Here is a 24,312-nt window from a genome sequence, read left to right as displayed (position 1 = left end):
TCAGGTTATAATGTTTTTGAAAATAAAATAATTGTATACAAGCAATCAATTCAAATCAAAATTGATTTAGTGGCTTGGAATTAGAATAAAATTAAAACTTGTAAAATTTTTCATTTGGTCTTTATTTGAATAAACTAAGATGATGTAATTTCTCTTACGCAAAAATTATTTACTTCAGGATGTTGTGGCTGCCACGGCTGCTTGTGAAGAAGTCAAAAACAGTAAAAAGTTCTCCAGAATTCTAGAATTGGTGTTACTAATTGGAAATTATATGAATTCTGGATCTAGGAAAGGACAAGCTTTTGGCTTTCAGATAAATTTCCTTACAAAGGTAGGTGGTTCTTTTAATTTTAATAAATAATTATTTGTTGGGATTTTTCTAGTCTATAAAATTTGAAGACTTTTTATAATTTTATGTTGTGCTATGGAATGTAACTGGATATGTAATTTCACAAATTGATTACCAAATTAGTATATTGCAATGTTTTATGCAAATTATTTAAAAATTAAATCAGAATTTGTTTTGACAAAACTGATTATTAAGAACTTTGGTAAGAACAAAATTAGTATTCCTCTGTAAGAGTTGATATACAGTTTATAAAATTTTATTTTATTGTAATTTTAAGAACTTTTTGCCAAATTTAATGTAATATACACTGAAAATTTAACAAAATATTTACACAAACTTAGTTTAGAAAGGTCAAGCTCAGGGTCCATCCATACACCTTCCCTTTTCTTAATATGAAGTCACACAGTCCTCACTTTCTTCTTTTCCTTTTTGCTTTGGTAGATCTATGTTGAGAGATGCATTCTTTGATCTCTTTCTCTGTGTCTTTTTTGACTCAGTAGACCAGGTCCTTTTAAGTAGGCCCACAGTTTAGCACATAATCGTCCAGTTCCTTTATTATCAGTGCTTTCAGTCAATCACTGTGCTTGGGAGTTACTGTCAGGCTGTTTTGACCTAGACATTGTAAATATAGGGTGGTGGTTCCATAACATTTTTACAGTAGTGATCAACTCTTGTTTCCTGCAAGCAACTGGCCTGTGTGGTTTGAGTAGTGTTAGCTGACCAAGGTAATGGTGATATAGAGAAGGGCCATGGTTCTGAAGTTATTGTTTTGTATTGCAAAATATCAAATGTATACAATTGCAGGATATAAATTACAAAAATTTTTGCATTAAGTTGTCCAAATCTAATTGAAAATATCACAGCAATAAGCATCTTTTTTGTAACTTTCTTCACATTTTAAATAGTTGATGAGCAAATATTTATAAATAATCACTCCATAAAACCCAATTTTTGATTAAAGCCAGATGATCTGCCAAATTATCAAGCTATAATAAGGCTAAGTTAATAATTAGATACAACCTGTATAGTTATATCTAAATTAATTAATAGTTTTGGAAGCATAAATTGGACAGAAGTCCAGATAGCAAAACTGGCAATGCATCTGCACGATAAGTGGAAGTTGTGGGTTCAAGTCCCAATCTGGACCGATTCTTTTCATCCAGAAATTCTAAATTAAAATTAATTTATTCTAATAATTACTGTATTTTTGCAGTCTAATTATTACTGTATTTTTACGTCTACAAATGCCCTTCTCGCCATCACTGGGCTTCCTCCAATTGATCTACTGGTCGAAATGAAGATCTGGAAATTCTATCTACTCAACATTAATAGGGATGAAGAAATCTCCTACACCTTAAAGTAATATATCTTCATACCATCCTCCCTCCTAACATTATGGATCTGGCTAACACTATAGCCAACAACAGCTTGGACAGGAACTTTAAGCTCTATTTGCAACACCCTGCCACTAAGGTTGCTAAGGTTGTCTTCCACCCTGATCATATTCCTGCCTCCCTCAATATTTTTACGGATGGCTCTAGATCCGATAAAGGAGTCGGGTGTTCTTTTGTTATTGGGGACAGCAAAGAGAAAATCTTTAAACAAGCCTACTACAAATTAGATGACAATTGCTCCAACAATCAATCAGAGTCACTTGCTATTCTGAAAGCTTTGGAATATACTCAATCCCTCCAGAATCACATCAAATGTAGAAGCATCAACATCTTCACAGATAGCCGGGTGACCCTACACCAGATTAAAAACAAGAACATTTGTCTCCCAATTATTAATGACATACTTGGGCTTCTTCAAAAGCTGCAACGTTCAAAGGATATTAACTTCTATTGGGTGAAGGCCACTCCGGTTGTCCTGGGAATGAACAGGCAGACCGACTTGCTAAGGTAGCCCCTTCGAGGCTTTCTGACATCTCTTTCTCTTCTGTCTGTGTGTTATGGGTTTCCAGTGCCCTGAAGCTTTATGTTAAAAGCAGGTGGCAAAGTGAGTGGGACACTTCTGTCACAGGTAGGTGGACGCACAAGCTCATTCCCGGGATGGACAGGCCGAATCCAACTCACTTCAACTCTAACTTCTACAAGACACAATTCATGATCAACTACTACCTTGCTAGATTTTTAAAGAAGGGTGATGGGAAATGTAGCAGCTGCCCACTGGAGGATGAGACCCTGAGCATCTCCTCTACCACTGTGAGGACACGGAGGAGGAAAGGCTGGAACTCATATCAGCTATCCTAAAAAACAACAACACTTGGCCTTGTAGCCCGAGCCTCCTCATCAGTAATAAACTATACTACAAAGCCTTTGCAAACTTTGTGACAAGGCTCATTTCCAGCAGGACTACTCACCATTAAGTGGACTCTGCCTATATGGACTATATTGACTGTGTCATTTTGTCGTCGGTAGGGGACCCTACAGGCCTTTCTTCCTTTTCCCATTTAGCTGTGTAAAACCACACTGTGTGGTTTGATATCTTCTGTATATATTTTGGCATGCAATCCCATGCACATTCTTTCAGTATTTATGTGCTTTTCTCATGCATGGGACCCTTTGTAAATGTTGTCTTTATGTTTAGCAATTGATGCCCAGCAATGGCACACATGTAATCTTCATCCTTCCTCTTTCTCCTTCCCTTTCTTCTATCCTCCCCTTACCTCCTTCCTTCCTTCCTTCTTTCCTTCTCGGGCTATGCCTTTCGGTGTGGCCTGGACCTATCAACTCTCTATATAGTTGATTGTCATACATTAATTGTTAGTGCTTAGTGTACTTAGTGTTGAATTGTTCTGACTGTTCTAAGGACATGATTTAATTAACTCTTTTTGTTTCTAGATAAAAAATACGAAGGCGTCGGATGGGAAGACCACCCTGATGCACTTCCTGGCCCAGATCGTGGAAAACAAATATCCCGACATACTTAATTTCTCAGAAGAGCTGATACACGTCGACCATGCAGCCAGAGGTGATTAGAACGCTTCTAATTTGCCTATTATGGTTATAATTAATTTCATTAATAGAAATATTTTGATTTACTCTAAGAAAGTATTCTTGATGAAATAATTTAAAAATTTAATATTTAAATACATACATCTTCGAAGACGCACTTGATGTCGAGCCACATGATAAAATGAATCCTAAGGCTGTTTTTTGGATCCCTGCCTTTGGATTTCTGTTTATACAAAAATACTTGAGTACTATCAACGATGCGTAATTGTCTTCTTCTGGCAGGAAATTAGAACAAGTGTTTTTGAACTTCAAAGAAAATGCATATTTTTGTCTAAATGAAGTTAATTAGTGCCAAAAGACTGTCTTTGCATTCATTTTATTAAATGTATACTTTTTCTTTCATAAAATTTGAATTTGTCGAGAAGAGCTTGGGAGGCAAGCCGATGCAATATTGCGATGTACTAAATTGATGCTGGTTAAATTACTTTTTAAATAGTTCTCTGCGTTCTGTTCAATGTACTTGTAAACTCTATGCAGATCTTGTAAATGCATATATTGTATATCTCCAACTGTTTTTACTAAGGCAAAACAGTTAAGGTGTCCACCTACACAAAAAATGGGAATTAGGCTGAAATTTTGGGCACCAAGAAGCCTGGAATTTTTTCTATAGTAATGATTTTTATTTTATAACAAATGTCATTTAAATTGAATCATTATAGGCGGTCTATCTGGAAAATTTCCAAATTTTTAAATTAACGTGCCAACAAGTGCCACTGAGTGGACAATTATGTTGATTTCTAGTTGTAATTAGAACACTTATTTATGTAAAGAGAACAATGTTGAACTGTTGTCGTTGTATAATTATGGAAATTTTACCAACTTTACGACTGTTAAAACATATTTGGTTATTATTTTAAATGTTTCGTTAGTAGGACTGCCAGATTTTGTGCGCCATTTAAATTGTTTTGTTGTCTTGTACCATATAATATTTAAGGGAATATAATTGAATGGACCATTTTATTAGTTGATTATCATACATTAAGAGCTTTTGAGATGGTTTTCATTGTTAATTTTGAAATTTGTTTATGTTTTTGATACAGTCATAGTCATCGTCTGGTAAATCCTAAATTTAACAAATTATTTGGGAGTGATCTCTGTTATTTTGAATTATCCATTAAATTAAACAGATGGTATTGGACAGCTGGAAAATTCTGCACTAGTTGCCATTTCTGCCATTTTAGTTTTGGTAACAGTTTTAGTTTTGTATGCATTTTTAGGAACATGTTATGTCCAAAAAAATTATGATAAATAAAAATAAATTATCTGTAATGACATGAATAAGTAAAGTGATTTTAAAGTGTGATTTGTTATGGAAATTAACGAAGAAATGCCGACTTGGAAACGTGAAATTTTTTCCATTTTACTCGGCAGTCTATCGAATCGAAGACTTCTCGAGGATTTTATATTGCCATTACTATTATTAATCATTGATTTTTGTTGATATTTTTACAAAAATTTAAACCGAAACGAAATATTTAAGTATTGTTTATTTTGTAATGGAAATATGAATTATAAAATTGTAAAAATTATAAATTATTGTGAAGAATTAAAAATGAATAACGTGGCTTCTGGTTTTTACCGAAAGCTTGTATATAGTTAATCGGGGCCTCTTGCCCCTAATCTTTCCATATTTGGTCCCGACTTTTGTCTATCTAACTCTGTTCTCGAGATTAAGGAAAGACAGACAGCCAGATGGACAACAGTGAGAATTTGTAGGTCTACAATTTTTTTAAATTGCAGCTCAACCAGGAAATTTTTTGTGGATTTTAGTGAACACTGTTTTTGAATTTATAGCTGTTTTTGTGTCAGTTATTTACATGTAGAGTCTCTATAATATTTACAATAAGCTTAAGTTGAGATGCTCATTTGCATGTTCCTGATAGTTGTATAACAATGGTAGATTTCAATGAATGATTCTTGAATACTGATTATTATTTTTATAGATATTTTGGTGATTTGAAAGCTTTGTTATATAGAAATTCTACTGTATACTTATGTTAATAATTGTAATTTAAACACATTTATTTGATTAATCATTAGTCATAAAAGTAATATTTTGTCTTGTTCTTTGTACACGTATATAATTTTTTGTTTTTTCTTTTGCATTTCAGTTTCTCCCAATCAGCTGCAGACAAATCTCAACCACATTAAAAAGTCGATCAGGGAACTTGACACCGATTTGAAAAACTTCCGTCCGCAGAGTGAAAACGATAAATTTAGCGAAGTCATGACTGTATCCTTTATCCTAATGTTGTTGCTTAATGGTCAATGTCAAATTCACTTCGTTGCCTGCAAGTGATGGGGATAAATGCTTCAATCTTTTATTGCTTTTCAATGATGGCTAATTTTGTTGTATGTATGACTAAATGTCAATGAGTCTACCCTTAAGAGACAAAATTATGACCTGCTGTTTGGTGAGTTTGTGCTTTCATGTTAATAGATCGATGTACACAGTGCTCAAAAGTTTATCAACAAATATAAAAATTGGCATAACAAATAAATTTTCCAATTTTGTACAACAAATAAGCGATAGAGAAATGAAAATAACATATTTTATATAATAATCTGTATTAAGTTTTAAGTCTGTAAATATAATTTGCATTAGATAGTTCTGACTGGTTTAATACAAAATAGCATTTTTCTTGTGTACAGCAAAATTTACTTTCTAAGAGACTTATACCAAATCCAAGATAACAAATATTTGAGCAGTGATTCAGAGAAATGAGATAGCTAGCAATTGGGAGGCTTGAGGTAGGTCAAAGTCTGAGTCAACTGGGTGGCTAAATGTTAATCATTCTGTCGTAAACCATTTTTGGAGTTGTTTTTAAACGAATCAAAGCCTATCCAGATGAATTTGAGGGCTGTATTGACAAGAAAGGATCATAACTTGCTCTTAAAGGCAAGATGCCGATGTAGAAACTATTGTTGAGCATCCACAAAAACAGCTCTCCCTCGGCAAACAGTGTTTAGAAACCATCTTCAAGTTACCTATACACAAGTCGACTAGTCATTTGTGCCTTGTTTGTATCTTTCCGAAACAAAAAGCCAATTAGCTTGGTATCAAGACTATTGTGATTGGTCAAAATAATGTTTCCTTTGTTTTGGGAAGGATTCTAATAGATGTCGGGCATTGTTACTAGAACTCGAAATCTTGCATTTATCTATTTTTTGTAGCAACGAGTCACAATGCAATATTAATACACTACCAATCTTGCATTTGAACCAATATCTCAAAATTAAAACTAATTTTTATGGATTGGCATTTCATCTGACATATCCTTCAAAATTTTATTTACAGCCATATTTGCAGCTTGTTGAGTTTATGTCAAGTTTGTATTACTGTCTAGAATAATTGCAAGCTTTATTGAGAGTATTTCATTGTTAAATTTAAGTGTGCCACTCCGATATAATTTTCATAACTCGTTCCTCTTTCATAGTATTTCCTCTAAGTATGCTCTAATGCATTTAACATGTAAATTCTATTAAAATTCATTAAAGAATTATGCATTTCTTGCTTAGCAACTTGAGCATTGAATGTATATTGAAGTTTTATTACATCCAAGTTTTATTTCAATAATGATAAATATCATTTTGTTAAGAACATCCAAAGACAAATTTGAAACCCATCAAGATTGTGCAATCTGATTTTATTGGCTGTGTAAATTTCAGAATAGTTTGTCCTTAGCGAGTCTCAGTCTTTTGTTTCCCAGGCATCAACGCAGTATGAAGTCTTACAAAATATGTTTAAGAAGATGGAAAAATTATACGAGGAACTGGCAGAATTCTTTGTGTTCGATACTAAGAAGTATTCACTGGACGATTTCTTTGGCGACATCAAAACTTTCAAAGACACTTTTCAGGTAATATAATTAGGTTGGACCTACAATCTCTACAAAACTACTGGTATAAATCAAAATAATTAACCTCAACTAGGTGTAAATACCAATAAACAGAAGAAAACATTTAAAATGGAATGAAGCATTTGTTTTCGTTTTATTTCTTTTAATTTTGCTGGTTTATTGGTATTTACGTCTAGTTGAGGTTAATTATACTTTATTATACATTTTTCTGTACTTGTTTTTAATATTATTTTGTCTAAACAATTTTGAAGTCATTTTATCAGAATTAACTTTTATAATAGATCTTTGACTGTATATTCTTCATTCTGATTTGTTCAAGGTATTGTAATAAAGTACACTTATAGTTTTATTTGCTTACACCCTGTAAGCAAATAAAACTGAAGTAGAACACAAAGTTTAAAGCAACACAGTATCTTCCAAAATGAATGATACCATTTTAAAATACTGTAATTAATTATGTTAATCATTATCTGAGAAGATATAGATATGGTTTTGCATTAAAAAAATTTTCATTTTTTTAACTTTGTTTAGCATACAGTGTTGATTTCGAAAGAAAAATGAGTAAAAATACAATTTAAAGCACTAGTTATAGTGATGTAACGAATATTCGGTTATTACCCGGTATTCGGCCTATTCGGCCTATTTTTCACTATTCGGCCGAATACCGAATACCTAAAAACAGGAGTAAGAAATAACAAAAACACAATAAATTAATCATTTTTGTAACTTTTATTAATGCTGAACATTAAACTATAATTATTAAAGTTAATAAGAAATAGCATCTAACTCTAGTATTAAATTATTTCGTAGTTAAATAATAATATAGCCTTTATCTAGCCCGATATGGCATTGATGGTGTGTAGGTTAGAATGTATTGGGCATTAATGTTATTGTTTAGTTAATTATGTTATATTCGTATTCGCATATATTTTAATATTTAGACGATATTTTAAAATGAGTTACGAAACGTTTTATTGAAACTTGTCGTATTTAATGAAAGAATTATTTATCTATTTCTAGAAGATGAGTAACTAATATATAATTTATTTTATATATAAAGCAAAGAATGAGCATTTCTCATTATATACAAAAGATAACATTTGAAATCATGTTAATTTTAAAAATATTGACAAAAACAATAGCAACAAAATATCACAAAACTTCACAAATAGAAACTCCCCAATAATATATTTGAACCGTTCCACAACTGGGGAGAAACTAGACCATATTATGTCACCACTAAAGTATATCCTTAGTGTACTATTCAGTCTACAAATACGTAGTAAAAATAAAATTTTAGTGTTTAATTAAAGAGTTAAAATGATCGATTGCAAATAAAAGAACTTGGTATTTGGATGTAAGTTATAACTTACATCTAAATACCAACAACTGCCGAATCATATCGGGCTTTTTACGGCTATTACATAAATTATAAACCAATTTGGCACTGGAGGTAGACGTTAGGCTCCATCTCATATTAAGTTTAATAATTATAATTTAATTAATTAATTTAAATAATTTAGACCTAATGGAAGAAAAAATCGTAGTGACAGCGGGCCAATAGAGAGCACGGTGCGCGATCCTTGCATAATGAGGTTTGCGCGCTAATTTTTATATGTGCGTTAATCAAGCCGAATAGTTTGGCTGAATATTCGGCCATTCGGCAACGCTCCTGGCCGAATATTCGTTATTCGGTTGAGGCCGAATATACTATTCGTTACATCACTAACTAGTTATTCTGAAAAATGCATTTTACTTGGGTGTTTTGAATAACTATGCACACAACTTCGTGTACTGTACATGTATATGAGCCAAACCATTTAAGTCGAGACACCGGAATAACCCAGAAACAAAACATCCAAGACAAAAATGTCATAAACAATGGTTGTTTGGTTGTAAAGGAGAAGGAAACTGCATTGTTGATTTAGGATTTGGTGTACATCTTTGAGGTTAATTAAAGGTCATTTTGGTTTTCTTTCCCCTTTACAACTGAACAACTGTAGTTTACATTTTTATCTTGGGTGTTTTGTTTCTGGAACATTCCGGTGTCTCAACAATTCACTCAGTATACAATACAGTGTATGTATATCATATTGTCCTGATTAGGAAGAGGTGAAGTGAACTTATTATTTCTTTGGTTAAATTCTGTGTTAATATATTCCCTCTCCTCTGTTATAGTATTGCATTTTTGTTATGAAGAAATCAATATTTTAGTATATAGTAAACAGCACATTTTAATGCAGTTTATTATTTAAATGCTGGTTTCTGTCTTAACCTCTTCTACAGTTCTTTGCACTAACTTAAATAACTTTTGGAGTTATGTATTACCTTGTGATGACAGAATCTGAATTTGTGATAATTTTTTCATAAAAAAAAAAAAAAAGGAAACAAAATTAGCATTAATACAAATTGGTAAAAACTGGTTTTTAACAATTTGTATTACTGCTAAATTTAATACGAAATTGAATAAGTACTCGACCAGACAAATGTCGAACAGCTGCTCCTAACATCTGCAAGTGCGTGGCGACAATCCCACTCGTGGGTTTTGTTGTCGCATTTGCTTAAACAGTAATATATTTTTGCAGTTATAAAGAGTATATTATGTGTATTTTTTTAATAAAATTCAAAATTAAATAATAAAGATGTTGGAGAATTTAAAATATTTCAAGTTAAAATCAATAAGTAGAACAGATCATCTTCAATATTAACATAAGAAATCTTTTATACCTGTGTAAGTGTGTGATTAGAGGGGGGGAATTTACTCCCATGTCAGGATTGCTCTGGGGCCTCACATATGTGGATGATGGTTCTGGAGGCAATGAAAGACAAGTGTTCTCACATAAAACCATTTATTTGGTTAAAGGTCATGCTTACATCCAAAAATTTGAGTCCAAATAATAGTATGGAGCCTCAGAATTGGTTTTAGTCTGGGTTTCATTGATTGATGCTTGAATGGGCAGCCCCGGGGCAGCGATGAGATAGTCAGGAGTTTGAATTTGTTGTTTTGAGCACTGGAAGTTGTCATAGGAGGAGGCAATGATGTTTTTCAATGTTCGCACAAAGTCGAAGATGATGACATCTAAGATGACCAAGAGGTTCTTCTGCACAGAGGGTTTTTTATACCTTTTCCCCCCAGTATCTACTATTCGTTGATCAGGCATTCCCTTTCTCGCTCCCCTATTTGTCTCTCACCTGTCTCCAGGTAGAATTTGAGACTAGTTCGGGTCGCACGAAAGGTCTGCCCGGGATGATTTATCCGACACCATTCGTTCAACTCTGTTGACTTCATGACCTACTGATGACTAAAACACCTGTGCCCGTATTATGTCTCATCGCTTCCTTTTCCTTATTGTGTTTTAAGCTTTAAACAATTTTCTTTTTCATTTTTTTCAAACTTTGATTTCTCTCCTCTATATTCTATATGAGCCACAATGTCAAAGTCTGGTGTCTTCGGTTCGACACTTATGTAATCTGTTTTTTCATTGTTTGTTAGTTTATTAAATTATACCTTTCTTTTAAATACAAACTATTTCCAGGGCCTCACACCTGCAAACTTTGTTGTTTTGTATGGATAACTGCCAATTTTTTAAAAACTTTGCTGAAAGGACTTTAAAAAATCGAGATTTCTGTCCCAAATTGTTGGAGTTCACTTTAATATTCTAATCATGAAGTCACTCAAAGAATTACTTTATTTGAGTTGAAATAGTAGTAAAGATTTAAGCTTCTTAAATTTGTCAAAATAATTTGCAATGTCACTTTGTATTGATAGAGAACACAATTTAGAAATAATTGAATGGCAAATAAATACAAAAGTTTGTATTTATAGTTTGGAAGCCCGACATTTTATGTTAATTCTAAAGCAACATCAGAGAAGAAAAAAACCTTCCCTTTTCTCCTAGATGTCAATCTGTTTGGTCCGCTAATGCCATCTATACATCAGAAGATTGTTGCAGCTATTAATGAAGTGTATTTATTACTAAACAAACTTTCTAATTTGCCACATATTGATAATGGAGAGTGGCCAGGTTTAGATTGGACTTTCCTTCTTCAAGTGGCTCTTGACTTTGTATTCTAGTTTTCAAATATTTTTATGAGCTGCTTTTTTCTGACAGTATTTCTGGGGTTCTTCACTTTCCACTTGTAATATGTCTTGTCTTATCTCTGACAGTATTTCTGGGGTTCTGTTTCTAGTTTCTTGAGCTAGACAACTTATAACTTATAATCACATGCCAATTTTGATTCTTTAAATGTGTCGAGCTTGCAAAATATGTGTAGTTGGCCGCTCCTGATTGTATAATGGATGCAGTTAGCTATCTGGAAGCTCTTAATGTAAACAGTGTGTTGTAAATCGTTATCAAAGTATTTTATTTCCGACTTTTTTCGTTACTGAAAAAGTAGAAATAATTTTGTAACCTTTTAAAAATGAGTGAATGTAAACTTATTTGTCTTTGCTGTACTTTACCTTGACAGCTAGGGTAGTGTTTCGGAGCATGCATTGACCAAATACCTGTAGAAACCAGTTTTGGTTTAGTTTTTCGTACCGACCTACATATGAACCACCCAAATGAATACAAATAAAGTTTGTTATGATTTCTGTTGATGGTTCTATTTAATGGATTTCTGGAGATAAATAATTCTTATTAATCAGTTTATTACTTAATTACTCTTCAATTATTAAAATGTGAAAATGAAGTAATTGAATATAAATGAATCTTGTCAATCAATTTTAGGAAGCCTACAAAGACAATGTGAAGACGCGCGAGGCCGAAGAAAAGATAAGACGGGCGAAAGAGGCAAAGGAGAAGGCCGAAAAGGAGAAGCAGGAGAGGCTGGCCAAGAAAAAGCAACTGGTCGACATCAGTTCGGGTATTGTTATCTCTTTGGTAGTTTTACTTTCAAATATGATGTGCCTCTTTAAGAGATGGACTTAATAAATTTAATTGTAATTTTAGGAGAAGATCAAGAAGGTGTCATGGATAGTCTGTTGGAAGCTCTGAAGACGGGCTCTGCGTTTTCGCACAAGCCGAGGAAAAAGGCTCCGCGTGCCGCGGGAGGTAAATAGTCTAAGAATGGGTAGTTGCATTTAAAGCATAGTGCTTCTGCATGTAAAATTATCTTAAAAATTTGTTTTTGTTCTTTCAGATTCTGATTAATTGTACAGTTATCTACAGTAGTGTCTTTAGCTTGCTTTTCCCTTCTGGTGGCTGTTTTTCTGCTTTTATTTTATTGCTTTCAATTCTGTTCCATACTTCATTTACTTTGTCTGATCAAAGTGTTATTCCAATTTGTGTGTTGTTATTTTTTCCATTTCTTTGCAATGGGACGATGCAGTTAAAATGAAATCTGGCATTGCAGTTTCGAGCCAGAATAGATGTCAACAAATCTTACACAGTAGAGGCATTGGAAATACAAATATCTGTGTCCCGGGTGCAATGGGGTTTTCTTGTGTCGAGTGGGGATTTGCCTTGTCACAGTTGGAATGGCCGATGATTAGGGTTAGGGCTCGATATATCCACAAAAATTTGAGCCAATCCATACCCAAACCCAGTTTGCAGAGCTGCAACCTTTATTACTTCTGTGATGTATATTAAAAGCAATAATGATCACAAATTTGGATACAGAAACTTTGTTTTGACTGCATTGTCCCATAGACTAAGTAGCATTATATAATATAAGTAACGTTGCAATTATTGTATTTTGTAATTATTACAATTTTAAAGTATTTTCTACACTATTTCTCAGCGGAACGAAGAGCCCAGTTGTCACGGAGCCGATCGAGGAGCAACATTCTCGCCAGGCACAGCAGTAGAGAAAACGTTCACGTCAACCTTGATGGAAGGGAAAGATAGATATTGCTCGATTAGGTAAAATCTGTAATTAATTGTAGAGTGAGAACCGGAAGCCAATTTCTCACTTTAGCATGCACCATTCCTTACGAAAAGTTTTGTAAACAAACAATACTTTTCAGCATTTCTGTGATTTACAAAGTATAGTTTTTATATTTCTGGAATTAGATATATATATATATAATGACACACACACATATATATATATATATATTACGAAAGAACCATTTCCAGATCCATCCTTGATGAGAATGTTTTAATTCTCCAAAAAATTGAATCAACACATCATTACTTCTAAATGTAAGCAACTTCCCGTAACCGTCGTAACATCCGCAAACAAATGTCAGATTGCATATTTAATATGTCGAAATTTCTGCGTGATAATTCGACTGCTGGTCAGTTGCACACGAGCGTCTTCCCGGTTGCGAGGAAGAGCGGCCGCGAACGTGGTGGCGTATCAAGGAGTTGCCGACGTGCGACCACAAAGAGACCGACTGTCAGAGACAGTGAAGTTGTAAATATCAGGTTCAACATTATATTTTTGTAACGATCTCTAGATTTCTTATATAATTAATATGCTTATTTTGTTTTAATATTATTACGCCAGACAATTATGTGCCAAGTTCATTAATGCAGTCACATCTCATTGTAAATAGTTGTATAATATATTTTGAAATATAGTCTATAGATATATATAGGCACCATATCAAAATTATATATTTTTTGAAGGAAAAAAAATCCATTCCATCCATTCATTGTAATGTTCCAAATAACAAGACTGCCACCGTTCTGTGCGATGCAGGATAACTTTTAAGAGTTTTAAGAGACCGCAAAAGTATCTGTCTTTGCAATGCGGAATCTATTTAAGAGCTGCCATTTCCTCCGTATGTTAAATTATGTAGTTAATTCTGCCGCGGAAATACGCACGGCAATAATTGCTCTTGCGGAAAATTTTATATCGATGTAAAGTATTTTATACAAACTTCTCGAAGCATCAAAGTTACTTATGTAATTAATTATATTAAATGCAATACTTCGCTACCGACAAGTCTTTATCGATGTTAAGCAATAGTGTCAGTCTAGAGAAATCGCCTCGAATAGTTTATTTTGAAGGGCGACTCGACAAGGCTACACTCGGTTAATTCGTTGCTTGTCAGAAAGATTTGTGCAGAAGTGTTAAGAAATCTAAATAAAATCTGAGTATATTGTAGTCTTCTGCTTTATTGTTTGGTAAATTACATTCTGTGTAATAAATATTTAAGTAAGAAAGATGTTTTGAATGAGGTTATGATTATCATCAACATGGCAAACAGAGGGTTCTGGGTTCAACCTTTTCTTGTTTGGGGTTTTTCAATGTTTTTTTAAGTTTGCACATTAATACGGTAAAGTAATCGCGACTTACTTTACCATACGTGACACACTAGACCCAATAATTTATTGGGTATCGGAGAATCTTGTGACATTTTGGGACATTGCAAAAACCGGGACAAAAACTTCCGCTCTCGTTGTTGAAATTGGATCTCGAGTTGGCTTCCGTAAGCATCGTACTTAAATATAATGTAATATAAGTTATTAAATATTATATGGTAGGTAGTTAATATTTACACGACTTATGGGATTTTTTAGACTGCGTAAGTATTCTTAACTTTTCTGCTTATTCGCACACCTCTACAACATTAACGGGAGTCACATTCATTGATTTCATACGAATTTGCAAGAATGTAAATCTGCACAAAAGAGGGAAGGTTAGAAATTATGGCTTCAATACTACCAAACTGATATAAAACATAGCACTACCAGATTTTAGTCATTATTTTGAAATTTTACAAGAGCTTGGTGGATGATTAATACGAATCTGTCGACTGTCGTCGGAGTCGCCGTAATACGTTTTGCCACACGAGTGTTTTTTTAAAGGTTCGGTACGACTTTGCTCGATACCAGATTTCTGGACTACATAATTATCTTTTTGAATCTCTAAAAGAATGTTTGGGTGGCTAACAATTTGAAGTGACGAAGAAATTTAGGAACACATACCACAGTAACTCTGGCAGCATGCAGTGTTGTATGGCATTTTTTAAAAAGATGACAGAATGTTCATAGGAATTTTGTTGAAAAATTAATTTTTGGTAAATGTGTGTGTGTGTGTAAACTAATTACTAAAAATCATTAGGAAAAGTTCTGATCTCCCTCCAGTATAAAATACTAGGTTTTTGTTTATAGTTAAATAGCTGAATATCAAAGAATCAAATTCCAACTTGAACATGCTGAAAGGATATTTGTGGCTGTCTGGCACATATCTGAAAATAAGATCTCAATTGTGTTCTAGTGTTAACTTTGCTTAGCCCATAATATATTATACTATTTTTTCTTTAATGCACTCCTTTCCTCCGCATTAAAAATGCTACAGGAGGAATAATTGACCCGGTATTGAATTCTCACTCGGTGGCGTAGCGTGAGTGTCAGCCGCCCAAGGCGGAGGAAAATTTCGCCGCCCCCTTATTTAGGTATTATTATTATTTATTGTGAAATTTTGCCGCTCCCTTAAAGTGCCTGCCGCCCCCACTACGCTAAGCCACTGTTCTCACTATAATTCGAACTTACGTTGTCATCGATCAATAATCCAAGAGCTTGAATAAATTTGCCATTAAGAGTGTCAGAAATGCACAAGATTAATTTTACATTTGTGTGTGTACCACAAGCGGAGAATTAACAAAAATATGGCTTTTATCCTCTTATCTCTGGTATTGTTAGTGGTATAAACAGAAAATCACAGTCCAGCCAAGTAATTTGTTTCCTCATCATCCTTACAAGAAAGGCATCGGTTCCCAATGGATACAAAGCCAGAGATTATTGATGATAAAATGCATCTGAATTCTTATATGTAAACTAATTTCTTGATGAGGAATTAGGATGGAAACTTATCCGGTTGCAAATGAGACGTGAACACCCATAGGTAACAACCTCGTGCTCTTAGACAGGTGCAATGCACAGAGGACGCTGCAAGAGTAATTTCCACGGTCCTGCCCAAAATTATCAAAAAACCAACGGAGGTAATCATGGAATAAAATATTTATTGAACTTTTTAGTGAATTAACGAACACAACTTAATGAGGCAATGACTTTTAAATAGCATTAGTTTGGCATCTCTGCTTATTCGAACATTGGGCAGTTGAAATGTCCGAATATGATATTTACAAAAGTTCCTGTCTGCGTAAGAATCGAGTCTTGAATATGCAAATTTCACTCACGTAAGGAGAATTTCCGCCATTTTTTCGTGGCAGGGATCAAAGCGCGATGTCACCGATGCTGTGATCCGGGCTTGAATCTTCATACAGCATCATGCTGCCAGGTCGTTCCAGGTACTGAAAAGGGCGTTCGTTAATTTTCTCCAGAACGTAATCGTCGATCAGCGTGGGCCCGTTCATTTCTTCCAGCGATCTGGACCTTCGGCCGATTCCTAACTTCTTGAATTTGGGCCTCTCCAGGCTCTGCGTGGAGAACGTCATGGGCGACGTCACACAGCGATCCTTTCCTGGTTCCAACGTCAGCGAATCCCTGCGGCTGACTCCTATGTCGGATTGCGTGTGATGTGACCGTCCCACGTATTCGTTGAAGGAGGAGGCATCGAATTCGCACTTGTCCGACCTCCAATAGGGATGCTGCGAAGGGGTGGTCCTCTGATCCGGACCAATCCCGCAGTTTCTGTTGTAGTATTGCGTTTTGCTAGTGGAAGCGGAGGAGGGACCGCGCATCAGTTTACTCGATCCGTGCCCCGAACTCAGAAAGAAATTACCCGATTGGCTTCTGGATGGCCCATACGAAAATGCTGTGTTGATGTGTCCGTTGGACATATCCCCGTTTTCTTTGCGGCTGGTCAGGTTCATTTCCGAAAGTGCCGAACCCTGAAATTGAGGAAGAATTTGATTAGGAAGAGTTTCGATTGGCAACTTTTATGGCTCTTATAAAAAGATACGTCGTTACCACGTGCAGATTTTCTAGTCTCCTCATCACCGTCTTCTCCTCCTTCCATCTGCGATAGAGCTGCAACACGCAAACGATGCACAAAACCTAGAAAAAAATGGCGTAAAATCGAATATGTTGCGTTTACCTAAGACCTGGCACTCGTTTTAACGAATAAAGTATGACCTAAAAGTGTTGCGGTGTGTTCCTTATCTGTTCTAACAGTCGTTTCTGCACTCCCGAATGATACAGTGCTGCCAAACAATGTAAAACGAATATCCATGAATCGACCGAGTGTTTTGCAGTACTGTGGCCCTTTACTATAAAATAAAAAAGAGGGAGAAGCCTCTCTCGTCGTCTTAAAAATGCGAGGCCCTAAACTGCAGCTTATTTAGCTTACGTGTGTCCGGCCTTACCCGGACGATAGGGAATACAGTAATCCTGGTAGTTGCATATAACGGACACGTTACACATTCGAGAATGAAATTCTGTTATTTCATTTAATATAAAGGGCGTAATTTATGCCTTTACGAGGGAGGAAGGGCGGAAGGCCGTAACCTCCAGAGAGCAAGAACTTGTAACGAAGGACCTTGATGCCAACAAACATTTCCTAGCGGAAATAATATAGACAGCAATGTGACGTCGAGATCGGATTTTGATCTCGATCTGCCGATTTTTTTACGTTTCGCTCGAGTGATTCGAATTAAGTTCAACCCAGTTTCGCGTTCGAAATTTCATTCGGTATTCAATTTCGTGCATAAGAATGTAACGTTAAATTCCGCGTTTATTAGATAGTCGGACCGAAATTAATTTCGTGAGGGGCCCCAGAATTCAAATGATTTGAGGAGGAAGAAGCCGTTTAGTTACTGTGCGCCGATCGATCATTATAGATTTAGAACGGTTACGCGTCAATCGATCTTTCGATCAGTACGATCAGTTCTTACAGATTTAACATGGGTATGCGTCGCTCCATCTTTATGGATATAGCATATACGCGCACCGATCTATCCTTCAATCAATATGATCGATTTTCCTATCATACCGGTTAGAACGGAACCGATCAGATCGATCGTGCCATCCTTGTTTTGTTTACCAGGCGAGGAATTCGAAACGAGATCCGCATCTAAATCTATCCAAACAATACGATTCGTCGAAAACAACAACAGATCAAATATCGACTTCCGCGTAGAAATGGCGTTAAGTAAACAAAATTTCGAAAAACGCTTAAACAAAACACGTAACGAGTACCCCGATATCACGTTCTATTAAATCCCGCATAATACGCCGAGGCTTATTAGAACGTGAAACCGAGAAAAGGTCTAACAACTCAATTAGTTATCTCGACGGGAGGAAAATACGTAATACTCACGTTCAAAAACGCTCTGCAGACGTAGAACGTTAATTCGAGAAGACCGTTCTTCTGTTCTAGTGTCTGAAAAGAGGAAACGCAATGGTGAGAAGAGAGAAGACAAGGTAAAGATGAGGAAGGATATTTATTACCCAGTGATAGACGCTCATATAAACAACCAAGCCGCATTCGGGTAGGAAGAACAATGCCATGACAAACAACCATCCTAAGACGTATCTGGGTTTCTTCTGTAAAGACAATCGTATGAAAAGTAAATAATAATAAACGGGTAAACGCTCTAACCGTATTACCTATTGATTTATTCACTTCCCATATTTATCTAGTTTCGTTTTATTCGTTCTTCTGTTTACCCACTTCCACGATTGCCCATTCCATCTTTATTCACTGGTGTTTATCCAGCTTTGCTTACCCATTCCATGCTCACTCCCATCCAATGTATATCTATTTTGTGCTTATTCACTTCCATGTTTACCATTGCATGCTTACTCCTAATATTATCCACTCCCATGTTTATTATTCCATGCTACTCATTCTCGTGTTTACCCAATCAATATTTACTCATTCCATGCTTACCCACTCCCATATTTCCCCACGATAACTCATTCTCATCCAACGATATCAACTCATAAACAACTGCCCACATTCGAAGGAGAAAACAATACGAAACAAACCACCACACCAAGACGCATTCGAACATTTCTAAATTGTACTGTACCAGTGGCAAAAAGAAGATAAACGCGCTAACCGCATTATCAAATTTTTAATCGTCTCGTTAATTAGAATTAAAATCGTTCACCGTAACAAATGAAGGGGAAGAAGCACAAAGGACGAACCGCTTCCTTCATTTTTCTTTTGTTTGATTTATTTATTCTTTTTAATTGTTTCCTATCGGGAAAAATCGTCCAATCGAATGACCCAATTCGACAATTTAACACTACTCCACGTTAATTACAGTTACGCATCGGTTTCGCGTCTATAATTTATGCACAATGTGGAGGATAAGCAAAGGTCTCCTTGAACTAAATACCAATAGACGGAAGACACAGGGGTGTGGGGAGGGGAGGTAAAGGCGTGTTCGTAATATAGAAGCTTTCCAACTTACCAGAAACACTCCGACTAGTAGAAACAGCGATACCAGAAAGGTAAAAAAGTAACCGGCTGCCAGTATGTAAGCGGGTGCCGGAAGACTAACTGAAATTACATTTTAATTATGCAAATGACACACGAGACGTAAATTCCTCCTGTTCTTCCACTTACCTTCTTGCTCTATGATCCACCATAGTTCCATAGCAAATGCGGCCATGTATATTACCTAAGGTTAAAAGAATAAGTTTAGTCGTGTCGTTTGCGCCCGATCTTATTGCGTCTTCGCGTCGCGTGCAAATTTGCACGCAATTTAATCGAATTTACATTTTTTACGCCGAAAACGGAAACTTTAACCGGGCGCGTCGCGTCTTCGCGACAGGCGGCGCGACAAATTATCGAAGCGACGCGCGCAAACTCTACTAGACGAACAATGGAACAAATTAAACACCGGCAAAAGAACAATAAAAGAAAAACAAAAGACATTTTTACATGAAAAAATTCTATTATAAAAAGTGTAAAGAAGATAGTTTACAATGCAATCTAATCGCACGTGGTCTAGTGTTTATCTGATTAGCGTTGCACGCACGACCGATCGTCACTCGTCGAAAGTTTAAACAAAAACTAAAAGAAATCTAGAACGAAAACATTAAAAAAAAGACACTACATTACACGACTAATCGGAAGGAGAAAGTTCAATCCGAGTACAAACGGAATGTGATTAAATAATCAGAGCGGACAGACATTCTAACAGTTCGTTAAGTATAGGAGATGGCTTGGTTAAAGACGCCGAGACGCTTCTTTACCCATTTTAGTTTTTATTTTTCCCCGCGTTGTAGAGGAGAAATCGAACAAAAAGGGGTTTATAGTTACAAAAGTAGTGTATTTTATTACGTAGATAGCACGTTTTGTGTAGACGGAACAATAAACAAACAATACTAGAAAACCAGTTCGACGTCTGCAAGCTCAACGAACTCCGCTTTCGAAAAACGTTAAAACGAAGGACACGTTCGTCTTTCTACACTTCTTCGGTTTGACGTCAACGTTTTCCCCCTCGAAGGTTATTCGCGGGTGTCGAACGTCTCTTTTACTCGTCAACGTTTAAGAGAGAGCGTAACCTTTACAAACGTTTCCTGGCTTGTGATAATGGCTTCCCTCTCTCGTTATCGATAAACGTTTAAATTTTCAAATAGAAAACGTTGCTACGCACACTACAAAAGTGTTTATTTTATTTTTTCTGTCTGATAAACGCTAAAAACGTTCGACACGACGTTTTTTTCCTTACGGAACGTTTTTCGTCCTTTTGTGAAAACGTTTCTTCGGAAATATTTAATTCACTTTCTTGAGAAACGTTCTCTGTCAACGTTTATCGGAAAGTTCTCACAAACGTTTGCAGTTGAAATTATTGCCGATTATGTCCCACACAAAGGGCAAAATTTAATTATTTTCGATTTCGTTCCGGTGCGATTCGCACGTAAACAATACTTCGTTGCAACGATCTGTAAATGATTTACGGAAGAGGGACAATTAAAATGGCGCGAAACAATAAAATTGAAGTGTTATAAGCGTTATTTTTATCGAAATTTCCCTTGATAAACACTCCGATCGTGGAAAAAATGGAAACGGCACTCAGAACTTAACAGATTTTTTCCTCAGCCGGCAAAAGAAGTCAACCTTGACATCCAGACCCACTAATCTCCTCCCCAACAGAGAAATTTCTACACTACTGGATGCAATTTACTTGCCGAAAGCTTCAAAACAAGAAGGAATTTTCCCTCTCGATTCGTTCGAATTTTTTTAAAAAAGGAATAAAAATACGAATTTGCATAAACGTCTCGTCAAATTCACGCGTGACTTAGCAACTTAGTGCTTGACCGACTCGACAAATACCGGAAGACGATACGTGGCGATTCATCTTCACGTGTTCCTAGACAGAAGAGAAGCATATCGAGTGACGATTTAAAGAGGAAAAAAGTATTTTCTTTCCTTTATTCTGTGACGTATTCGTGTATAAATCTGATAAACAAAAAAAAAGAAAGAAAATGTGATTGTTTTCCAGAGGGCAACAACCCCCGGAGTATCGCTTCCTACCTCTTAAGATCCTATTGTTTTACGACAATAGAACACGAGACGTAAAAATGAAGGTTTACAATACATTACAATGATGTGTAGTGTATAGAATATTCCTGTATGTATAGTTTAAGCTATACCTGTGACTGTCTTTTATATCATATTACACTACACTGCGACTACTGTATATTTTAACGTGGTGTGTGTTTGTAAAGTGTACTACACTACGTGCTGTCTTACACAGAAAACATCTCAAACTGTGTAGTATGTTACAATGTTTAAAATAGTGTTCAGAATAAAGTACACGTTATAATATTCTACCCGTAAACTATGAAGTACAGCTTGTACGATACTGTACTGTACAGTGTAGCGCACTTAGACCCGTGAACAGCAACCACCGACGAAAACAACTAATATAGCCGTTATTGGAGGGAGGTTCGACTGTACACGGTATGTAAGTACAATATTACCATTAGTGTATAGGATAATGAGTACACAAGGAATAATTCTCTACACGAATCTCTCTCGAAATTCATCGAGCAAAACTTAAAATGGCGCGCCAAGTATGCGAAATTTGAAATTTTGTAGAGAAATTTAAAGAGCATCGAAAAATTAAACATATTCATTCATTCAAATAGTTTAAAAATAAAGAATAATGGCTAAATTTATTCGATTTGCTCGATGAACTACGAAGATATTCATCGTCCAACCGTAGATTTACGCCAAGTCCAAGAAAATGTACGCCAAGTACTCGTTTGTGAACGTGGAAAAAAGAAAAAAATGGCTTCCGAGTCACTAAAACAAGTATCTGGCGCATATTTTTTCAATTAATAAAAGGCTAAAATTCGATAGAAAAGTCGTTACCTCGACATTTTTTGCGCGTTTATGCTAATTTGTATCATAAATTCGGCACTGAAAGCGCGCGCCAGTGTCCTTACACTCGCGACACACGGGAAAAATATGTTAGCAACTTCGTCACGTGAGCGTTTTCGCAAGGATCCTGTTAACAAAACTCATTTGCAACAGGTAGAACTTGACTTTTCGTTTAAAAGTTTCCACTCCTACAACCCGTAACGGGTCGTATATCGTAACCCGTACCAGGTACCGCATGCGTAGTTTTATCGGCAGTGTTCGTCACACGCGTGGTGTTAAGATACCACCCCGCCAGAGCGTTTAAATTCGAAGGAAAATCGCCATTTTCCCTGCGAGAATTTGATTTTGGGCAACATAAAATAAAAAGAATCCCATTCGATCTACAGAAAATCTTCAGTTTTCTGCGGATCGAATGGGATGGCGCGTAATTTGTTACCCTTATCTTCCATAAAAGGCACTCGAATTTTATCAAAAAGTAAAGTTATTTACAACCTGACATTCATGAATGGTTCTTATAGTAGATAGACCGCCAGGACATTCACCTTCCAGGTATTTTGCTCGCTTACGTCATACGCAATCTATCTAATATTTCATATTCCGCCGCCAGTTAAACGGTTAAAACACGCAGTAAATTACGTTCTCGTTATTTTAAATACGAGTAACGCGTTACGTCGTTGGCGGAAGGTGCGCTACGCGTTTCCAAGGGACGTTTAAGGGGGGAGTTAGTTTTAGATGGGAAAGGCCGAAAAAATCGAACGTTACGGATACAAAACGTTCGCTTCCCATTCGAACGGGTGACTCTCACACGCTCCACTCTCCGGAACGAGTTTTTCGCAGGATGTCACGTGATCGGGAGCACACGCCGTGCTGGAAAATGTCGGCAATCCCTGGCATGCCAGGTAACAACGTGTCGACTCTCGCGCTGGTTTTCGCGCCAAACCAACCCCTAAAAACTCCCTAAACTTAACCCCCGTTTAGATCAATTACAGCCAAGTTTTCTAGCGTAACACCTAAAACTTACCGTGGTGTAGACGGATGTGACGATCCCTCCGGCAGTGAGACCGCAACATTCTGCCAGTTTGTTCGAGTTAGTGGGCATGATGTAGGGCACGCGAATGTTTCGAATGTCATTTCAATCGAGTGTCGAACCTCATCGATCTTCCATTAACGTTATTTCTCTCATTTTCTGGTGTTCTTAATCCAACCAGGGTCGCGCTACCCCTCTCGATCTCGACGCCACTCGTCGTCTTCCCACCTATTTCGCTTCTTAACTGTAGCGTGTGTGTGTGTCTGTGTCGTTCATTCGAGCATGCGCTCTATCGTCCCACTTCGCCTTCCCCCCTGATTTGACGATTTGTTTTCGAGGTAGAACGACTTTTTTGTCGTTATACCCAGTCACCTGTATACTGCGCTCGCCGTCTTTTCTTCCCTAAATTCGCATTCTGTGGGGTGTTTATAACGTGCAGACAACCCGACGGATTCTATATAAGGTGTTCGAATGGAGGGTGAAGCTCTGGCATTGCCCAATCCAATTCTATATTAATATTGCCAGCTATAAAAAATCGTCGCTCGCGATAAGAGCGTCGCGATGCACGAATGAAGTCACGCTCCTAGCACATCTTTGACGCGTTTAAACGGGGTGTTATCTGCCGAAAGTCGTACGTGACCCGCGCGCCAGGTCACGATCGGAATTTTTACGAAATTTACCTACAATTCTGCAATTTTAAGCGCATTTGCGGGGCCGAATTAAGGCGTTAAATTAAGAATGCGAGAGTATAAATATGGGTTTCTTCCGTTTATAGACGAGATAAATTTAGCGTGTGGGCCATTATTTAAGGAAGAATACGTGGGCAATTTCGTAGCTGGCCGTGTGACTCAGGAGGGA

The 24,312-nt window shown here is 36.2% G+C and overlaps 2 protein-coding genes across 5 annotated transcripts in view; one reads left to right on the top strand and one right to left on the bottom strand.

Moving 5' to 3' along the window:
- dia (diaphanous related formin 1) overlaps positions 1-14,282 on the top strand; it is a 56,699-nt gene extending 42,417 nt beyond the window's left edge. For all 4 annotated transcript variants that reach the window (XM_067269054.1, XM_067269055.1, XM_067269058.1 and 1 more), the window contains exons 20-26: positions 179-331; positions 3,193-3,322; positions 5,478-5,599; positions 7,062-7,226; positions 11,957-12,092; positions 12,179-12,280; positions 12,969-14,282. In XM_067269054.1, the coding sequence (XP_067125155.1) occupies positions 179-331; positions 3,193-3,322; positions 5,478-5,599; positions 7,062-7,226; positions 11,957-12,092; positions 12,179-12,280; positions 12,969-13,075 (915 nt within the window). In that variant the 3' untranslated portion in view covers positions 13,076-14,282. The remainder of the gene's footprint in view (positions 1-178; positions 332-3,192; positions 3,323-5,477; positions 5,600-7,061; positions 7,227-11,956; positions 12,093-12,178; positions 12,281-12,968) is intronic.
- Positions 14,283-16,123: 1,841 nt separating this feature from the next.
- On the bottom strand, positions 16,124-23,714 carry LOC136974226 (uncharacterized). The gene is made up of 7 exons (XM_067269053.1): positions 23,449-23,714; positions 19,659-19,713; positions 19,504-19,592; positions 18,533-18,628; positions 18,402-18,464; positions 17,054-17,140; positions 16,124-16,974 (listed from the first exon to the last, which is right to left on the bottom strand). Exons 1-7 carry the CDS (start codon positions 23,524-23,526, stop codon positions 16,357-16,359), a joined length of 1,086 nt encoding a protein of 361 aa, XP_067125154.1. The 5' UTR covers positions 23,527-23,714; the 3' UTR covers positions 16,124-16,356.
- Between the last annotated feature and the right edge of the window lie 598 nt (positions 23,715-24,312).

This window comes from Centruroides vittatus, unplaced genomic scaffold (genome assembly GCF_030686945.1).
Source record: "Centruroides vittatus isolate TY-2023 unplaced genomic scaffold, ASM3068694v2 contig_345, whole genome shotgun sequence".
Lineage (NCBI taxonomy): Eukaryota > Metazoa > Arthropoda > Arachnida > Scorpiones > Buthidae > Centruroides > Centruroides vittatus.
Note: the sequence above shows the minus strand (reverse complement) of the source record. Positions and strands in the feature narration are given on the sequence as shown.

Coding starts and splice junctions, on each gene's coding strand:
- LOC136974226 (XM_067269053.1), bottom strand. CDS start 23,526: ATGCCCACTAACTCGAACAAACTGGCAGAATGTTGCGGTCTCACTGCC. Junction 19,714..23,448: donor TCACATCCGTCTACACCACG/GTAAGTTTTAGG, acceptor TTTTAACCTTAG/GTAATATACATGGCCGCATT. Junction 18,465..18,532: donor ATATGAGCGTCTATCACTGG/GTAATAAATATC, acceptor TCCTCTTTTCAG/ACACTAGAACAGAAGAACGG.